This window comes from Littorina saxatilis, unplaced genomic scaffold, assembly GCF_037325665.1.
Source record: "Littorina saxatilis isolate snail1 unplaced genomic scaffold, US_GU_Lsax_2.0 scaffold_2370, whole genome shotgun sequence".
NCBI classification, from domain to species: Eukaryota; Metazoa; Mollusca; class Gastropoda; order Littorinimorpha; family Littorinidae; genus Littorina; species Littorina saxatilis.
This window is the reverse complement of record NW_027127254.1, coordinates 2385-10480: the sequence shown is the minus strand read 5'-3', so window position 1 is coordinate 10480 and position 8096 is coordinate 2385. Positions and strand designations below refer to the sequence as shown.

The window sequence follows — 8096 nt, the reverse complement described above, 5'->3', positions numbered from 1 at the left end:
CTATTCTATTCTATTCTATTCTATTCACACACACACACACACACACACACACACACACACACACACACACAAACAAGCACACACACACACACAAACAAGCTCACACACACAAACAAGCACACACACACACTCACACACACACACTCACACACACACACACACACACATACACACACACACACACGCACACACAGACAGACACACGCACACAAATACATACACAAACACACACTGAAATACAGTTAATATGTGAACGTACTAATATATGTCAATAACCAGAAATAGGTCAAAATGGATTAATAAACAATTAATTATAATTACAAATGTGCACTGAGGCACGCGATCACATCGGCCATTAATAGACAGCTCCGGTGTACATATACTGTTCAAAAAAAGAAACGCATAGTTGCTACTTGCCAAATTTGTTTTATTTTTCGAAAAAATTAACAGAAAATCCAATATTTAGATTATTTGTTTGAAATTTGGTATGGACACAGTTGAATGCACACACAGTTCATTTGAATCTTCAAATCAATCAGTCAATCAATACGATTGGGTGCCGAGGCTGTCAAGTCAGTAGGGGGTGTGACTGCCTTGAGCAGCAACAACTGCCCGGCACCTTCTGGGCATGGACTGGATCAGATGCCGGATATCTTGCTGTGGGATGGTGTCCCACTCCTCCTGAAGTGCCTGCAATAGATCGCGGTGATTTGCCGGCGCTTCTTCTCGCCTGCGCACACGTCTGTCCAATTCATCCCAGAGGTGTTCTATCGGGTTCATGTCTGGCGACATGGATGGCCAGGGAAGCACCTGGACATGGTGGTCGGTGAGGAACTGGGTGGTGAGTCGTGCTGTGTGCGGGCGAGCGTTATCCTGCCAGAAGAGGAAGGGCGTGTGGGCGCAGAATTTCCTCCACGTATCGCTGGGCAGTTATGCGCCCTTGGACGTGCACCAGGGTGCTCCTTCCAGCGGTATTGATCGCCCCCCACACCATGACGCCTCCACCACCATGAACGGGTGCCTCATCCACACAGTTGGGCGCGTAACGTTCGTTTACTCTCCGGTAGACCCTCCTCCGACCATCATGTCGCTGGAGCAGGAAGTAGGACTCGTCGCTGAACCACACGTGTCTCCAGTGATTCCGGACGGTCCAGCGAAGGTGCTGGTTGCCCCACTGCACTCGGTTCTGGCGATGGCGGCGGGTGAGGACAGCTCCTCTGTGAGGTCTGCGAGCTCTCAAACCAGCTTCATGCAGGCGGTTCCGCACGGTCTGGTCCGATAATCGGTGTGGCCCGGGGAGAGCCTGGACAGAAGATGAGGCCGACAGGAAACGATTCCGGAGGTGGCGGAGCCGTATGAAGCGGTCGTGAGCAGCAGTTGTCGCCCTTGGTCTTCCCGCTCGTGGCAAGTCAGCAACGGAGCCAGTGGCTTGAAACCTGACCCACAGTCTACTGATGGTGCTCTGGGACACGTGGAAGTGCCTGGCGATTGCACTTTGACTTTGGCCTGCTTGTAAACGACCCAATGCAATTTGGCGGTCTTCTCTGCTCAATCGGGCCATCTTTCGTCGCTGAATTGTCGTCTGATTTCTTTGTGGCGAACAATCCGCTTTTATGGGTTTTGGAAGACATGGTGAGAGCTCAATATTCCCCGAGTTTCACGAGATTACACTGAAGCATGACGAGTGGTCATGCCAAATGAGCAATTTTGACATTGTAGCCACTGATAACGCATGCGTCACGTGCAGAGCTCACTTGTGGCAATGGACGAAAGGTCGACGACCAGATAAACATTTTCTGCAGTTTGGTGGATATCCTTGTAGCCATATAACTAAATTAACCAAATATTACAAGCTATGCGTTTCTTTTTTTGAACAGTGTAATATTGAGCAGACAGCACACGATCTGACATAATGTCCACTGGCATGTCAGTCGTATGCATGATTTCACTGTCAACTGGGTTTGTTTGCCCCAGCATTTTCTAGGGTGAGAAACTCTTGCACCACCCATAAAAACACGACAGAGTTGTCTCGGAACACCGTCTATTCCCGTGACAAACGTCATAGGTGAACGCGTACTACGCAGTCGTTTAAACACCCGCTAGTGGGACAGCATATTCACATGTTTTGTGACAGCGTCTGTAATATAGCTGCACTGTGCCTTTCAACCAATCTGTTGAAATCGTAGCTCCTGATAGCATTTCCATTGCAATGCTGCCATTCATACTGTAATCCCCACGAACGCGTCATTTCCTTTCAGGGACACAAGCATATACGACAGTCCTGCAGAACAAAAAGAATTCAGGTCTATGGAAAAAAGCCAGTAACAAATGCAAACCGAATGTGCTGGACTGAATTGGTTGAGCAAAATGGAAGTTTGATGTCGGTCTAGATATTTCACACAAAAGACTTTGACATAAATACCGTAGGCTCACAAAGCAAAACTCTACTTCTATTGACAGAAACAATGCATATGTGTACGAAAGAGGGATAGAAAAGAAGCACACACACACACACACACACACACACACACACACACACACACACACGACATTGTCTGGCGCTTACCCCCCACTCCCGATATGAAGAGAAAGAGATAGAGAGAGAGGGAGAGAGAGAGATAGAGAGAGAGAGGGAGAGAGAGAGGGAGAGAGAGAGAGAAGAGAGAGAGAGAGAGAGAGAGAGAGAGAGAGAGAGAGAGAGACACACACACCCACACGTCATTTGATTTTTCACTTTAGAGAATTTAATTTAGATATCAAGTTTTGTCGCTTTTTCTGCGTTGCTAACAACATGTATTTTGTTTTATCGGCATAGTGTGTTAAAGGGAGGGAGGGAGGGATTGTGGAAGGGAATTGGTGAGGGAGGGCGGGGGAGAGGGGAGGGAGGGAAGGAGAGAGGTAGGACAAGAGGAACACTTGTGGGTGTGCTCAGGTGTTTCGCAGTTGATATGTTATGACTACGGAGTACGTTCCGGGAACCACGACAAATGGTCTGTGACTTGACACAAACGTCAGCTCCAATCTTGAAGGTAGGTTTCTCTATTTTTTCTGTCGCATAATTCACCCATTAAATGTTTTTATCTCTCAAGTCTTGGGCAGTATTTTCTTTAATAAACCAGCAATAAAGAAGTTTGATATGGTTTATATTGAGAACAGTATTTGTTAGGCATTTCTCGCCAGAAAGCATGATACTTCCACAGTATATTCAAGTCACTTTTGAGAATTCCTAATGCAGAATCTGTGTTTAATTATTTCATCAGAGGCGTACATTGTAAAGATCTGTTTGTTAAATTATACTTTTAAAACTGACCAACATAAGTTAATTAATGTTTAATTTAAGATCACAGGCACAGTCTTTGCTGTATAAACGATTCGGCTCACACTCTGAAAATGAAGAAAATGAGAATGACATTTCAGATCTTGCAAAGGTTTTACATGGAATAAGACCATTTCTGAACTTGGACCTATCAACAACAACAAATGTACACACTGGGTGTTGTCTGGGCACGGTGTTTTGTGAATGAATTTTTTTATTCAATCTAAAAATTCACATTCTGAACACGAAGCTGTCAGCTAGGATGTTCAATTTTGGTGTCTGTTCACGTGAAAAGATGGCCTTACACCTTGTCAATGCCTGGGCGGATATGATACAATAAGCCGAAGGATTTTCAAGAGAAGGGCTGCGCCTTGAAGCATTTTGCTCTGAAATCGTTGTTATGGTGCGCATCCCAATCTATTTGCTAGCCCCCCGCGGGTTAGGGGGAAGGATTTACCCGATGCTCCCCAGCATGTCGTAAGAGGCGACTAACGGATTCTGTTTCTCCTTTTACCCTTGTTAAGTGTTTCTTGTATAGAATATAGTCAATTTTTGTAAAGATTTTAGTCAAGCAGTATGTAAGAAATGTTAAGTCCTTTGTACTGGAAACTTGCATTCTCCCAGTAAGGTCATACATTGTACTACGTTGCAAGCCCCTGGAGCAAATTTTTGATTAGTGCTTTTTGTGAACAAGAAACAATTGACAAGTGGCTCTATCCCTTCCCCGTCGCGATATAACATGCGTGGTTGAAAACGACGTTAAACACCAAATAAATAAAGAAAGAAAGAAATCTATTTGCTAAATTTGCTATTTGCTAAAGCTGAATTATGTTATATATCAAATCAATTCCATACCGTGTTTTTCACTCACAAGACGATCGGTGGACATTGCTGTCAAGCTGACGATTGAACGCTTGGATTAAGAAAGAAAACTGCCTTCCTGAGTTATGGGTAAGTAAATACTAAAGGTCATTTCAATTTGAATAATTGATTGATCCATACACTATTTTACTTCCTGTATGTTGCATGCATACATGGATGGATGGATGGATGGATATTGATCATTTGTTTACTTTTATTGCGATACTCTTTCTTTCTGGCTGATTCTAAAAACAGAGCGAGTAGTAATTGGTAGATATTTTCAGATCACCTTTGGTTGGAAAACTTTCCACGATAGAACGTTAAGAATCAATCAATCAATTAATCAAGCAAGCAAGCACGCAAGCACTCTGTCAATCAACCAATCAATCAATACTATCAACTAACAAAGCAGCTAGCCATCCTGGACACAAGCAACCAATGAACCAAACTATAAACCAAGCAAACAAGCAAGACATGAACCAACCATCCCACCAACAATTTCTAGTGAGCCAATTTCCGCTGTACGTATAAAACACGCAAGCAAGCAATGATCCAAACCCTTCGTCCTCATTTTCAAAAGCTCTCTAGCATTATGATCACCACATGCATGTCCCTGATAGGAAATTCCATGTGAGGATGTAAAGCCCCACATTCTGTTCTGATCCAAACCGGTGTACCAGCCTATTTTGACACAGCCCAGTTTGACCGGGAGGTCATTCTGGGCTGGTCAATTTTGACACCCCCCCCCTCAAACCTTAGGTATACGTAGTTGAGAGGGGGGGGTCATTCTGGGCTAGCCAAGAATGATCTCCCGGTCAAAATCAGCTAGCCCAGAATGACCCCCCGGTCAAAACTGACTAGGCCAGTCAGTTTTGACCCCCCCTTCAAACTTCAAGAATAAGTACTTTAAGACTTTTTAAACCGAAATTAATGTAAATGTGGGACAACATTTGTTGGAAAAAATGTAATGATATTACACAACAACAACAACAACAACAACAACAGTTTCGACGCTTCCCTTCAAATTTTAAGAATTAGCACATTAGGGCTTCAGATGACGAAATGTATGCATATATGTATGCATCTATGTATCTCAACAGGTTTGGGGGGCATGTGTCATTCTGGGCATCAAGCAACCAAGCAACCAACTAACACACTACATCTCCTCTTCCTCTCATCATCACAAGGTCTGAGGTGCACCCAGCGAAAATAAGTGCCAATCGCGGGCGGGGTCAGATTGGTTAAAATTAAGATTTGTTGTGGTTACTTTTCAGCCAATAAGACCTTTCGGCTGGCTCCCATCCACTTGGGTGGCACCTAGTTTTGCTTCGTGCACCACACAGCCAAGATATCCCGTTCTTGTCATTTCTGATCACGTGATTGTTTTTCAGCCAACCAGGTGCGACCAGAGGACGAGTCGTTCAGCGTGGTGGTGTGCGGCAAGAAAGGTCACGGCAAAAGCACAGTGTGCAACGCTTTACTTGGTTCTGACACCTTTCCTGTGGGCACTCCAACTGAGACCGCAGGTTTCGGGGAAGTGACCAAAAAAGGCCTCCGCATCAAGGTATGTGTCGTACGTCAGTCGTGAGTTCGAAAAAGGAACGTTCACACCTAGTATCAAGTAGAAATTAAATGCAATTCACTAACTTTGTCAAAGTCAGAGAACGCCAGCAGCAGTTATGCAGGCAAACCGTTCTTTTCCTGCCCGCAGCTTTCGGGGAAGTGACAAATTAAGGCCTCCGCATTCAGGTATTTGTCGTACGTCAGTCGTGAGTTCGTGAAAGGAACGTTCACACCTAGTATCAAGTAGAAATTAAATGCAATTCACTAACTTTGTCAAAGTCAGAGAACGCCAGCGCAGCAGCAGCAGTTATGCAGGCAAACCGTTCTTTTCCTGCCCGCAGCTTTCGGGGAAGTGACAAGGCCTCCGCATTCAGGTATTTGTCGTACGTCAGTCGTGAGTTCGTGAAAGGAACGTTCACACCTAGTTTACTTCAAGTAGAAATGAAATGCAATTCACTAACTTTGTCAAAGTCAGAGAACGTCAGCAGCAGGTATGCAGGCAAACCGTTCTTTTCCTGCCCGCAGCTTTCGGGGAAGTGACAAGGCCTCCGCACTCAGGTATTTGTCGTACGTCAGTCGTGAGTTCGTGAAAGGAACGTTCACACCTAGTTTACTTCAAGTAGAAATGAAAGGCAATTTTCCTTGTTTTTATGAGGACAGTAAACATTCTGAGTCTTTGAGTCTTGAGTCTCGAGTCTTGAAATGCAATTCACTAACTTTGTCAAAGTCAGAGAACGTCAGCAGCAGGTATGCAGGCAAACCGTTCTTTTCCTCCCTTCAAAATGCAATTCCCTCTATGTGTAATCTCACTTCATCAACGTTTACCACAATTATTGGATGTGACTTGTTTGGCAAGTGACAAACATTATTGACCGAAACAGGTGGGTTTTTTTTCCAAAGTGATGAAAGGTTTTCCTTGTCGATGAATCAGCGACTTCACTGTGTTTGAAACTGAATGTTTTGATATCGCTTTACTCGACTTGTTTTGTTGTTGTTGTTGTTGTTGTTGTTGTTGTTGTTGTTGTTGTTGTTGTTGTTGTTGTTGTTGTTGTTGTTGTTGTTTGTTGTTTGTTGTTTGTTGTTGTTGTTGTTGTTGTTGTTGCATCGTCTCTCTGTGTTTTGTACGTACACACAGGTAGTTGACACGCCCGACATCTCAACAGAAGACACGAAGAAGAAGGAGAAGGAAGCGGAAGTAGCAAAATGGAAGGAATTTGTCTCTCCTGAGGCCTCCTGTCTGCTGCTGGTTATCCGGAGTGATGCCCCTTACACCGAAGAAGACTTCGTTGCTTACCGGCAGGTCCGGAGGTAGGCAGCCATCAATCCATCTTGACCCACCCATCCACCCGTACCCCCACACACAAACACCCGTCCGACGGTCCGTCCATCCATTCATCCACCCACCCACCCACCCATCAATCCATCGACCCACAAGCTATCCATCCAACCAGCATTTATTCATCCATGCATCAATCAATCCATCCATTTGTTCAGGTTCTGGGGCAAGAGCTCAGCGCGTGAGAAGCTGGTGGTGGTGTTCACGTGCTCGGAGGGTCAGGACGTGGAGGAGGTGGGGGAGAGGATGGAGGCAGAGTCCCCCAAGTGGATCGCCAAGGTCTTGACCGACTCTGGGGGTCGCTACATCGTCTTCAAAGGGAAGGTAGGTGCCTCTCACATCATCTTCAAAGGGTGTTTTATTGAACGGGGGTACGGTGTTGTGGAGTAGGGGTAGCTTTTGCATGTTGTCAATATTTTACCAAATGTATTTCGGTAGATTGTGGGTGAGTGAGTGTGTGTGTGTGTGTGTGTGTGTGTGTGTGTGTGTGTGTGTGTGTGTGCGTGCGTGTGTGTATATGTGTGTGTGTGTATGTGTGCGTGTGTGTTTGTGTGTTTGTGTGGTTGTGTGTGTATGTGTGTGTCTGTGTATGTGCACGTGTGCGTATGTGTGTGTATGTATGTGTGGTTGTGTGTGCGTGCATGTGTGTGTCTGTGTGTCTGTCTGTCTGTCTGTGTGAATAGAATAGAATAGAATAATGTTTATTGTCATGAACCAGTAAAGTTATTGACACAACAAACAACAAATAATAATAATGCATTATACAATGCTAAAACAATCCGTAACAAATTTGCCAAGACGAACTTGAACTTCGTCTTCTAAAAATAAGTTACTTGGATTTTTGTTAGCATATTTCATATTGATATGTGAAGCATCTTCTTTAAATTCATCCCTTAATTTAACATATTTATTGCATTTATCTAGAAAATGTATTTCATCTTCTATGACATTGCATTCAATACAAAGACGATTTTCTTTAGGGATATTCTGATGTCTTCCACTTTCAATTTTTAGACAATG

At 44.3% G+C, this 8096-nt stretch overlaps 1 protein-coding gene across 1 annotated transcript; it reads left to right on the top strand.

The window, feature by feature from the left end:
- Positions 1-2887: 2887 nt before the first annotated feature.
- Positions 2888-7400, top strand: LOC138955713 (GTPase IMAP family member 4-like; the record flags this gene model as incomplete). The annotated part of the gene is given in 5 exon segments (XM_070327263.1): positions 2888-3029; positions 4191-4267; positions 5569-5741; positions 6876-7048; positions 7235-7400. Coding segments are annotated over 4 exon segments (516 nt in total), but the record flags the coding sequence as incomplete, so codon positions are not given.
- Between the last annotated feature and the right edge of the window lie 696 nt (positions 7401-8096).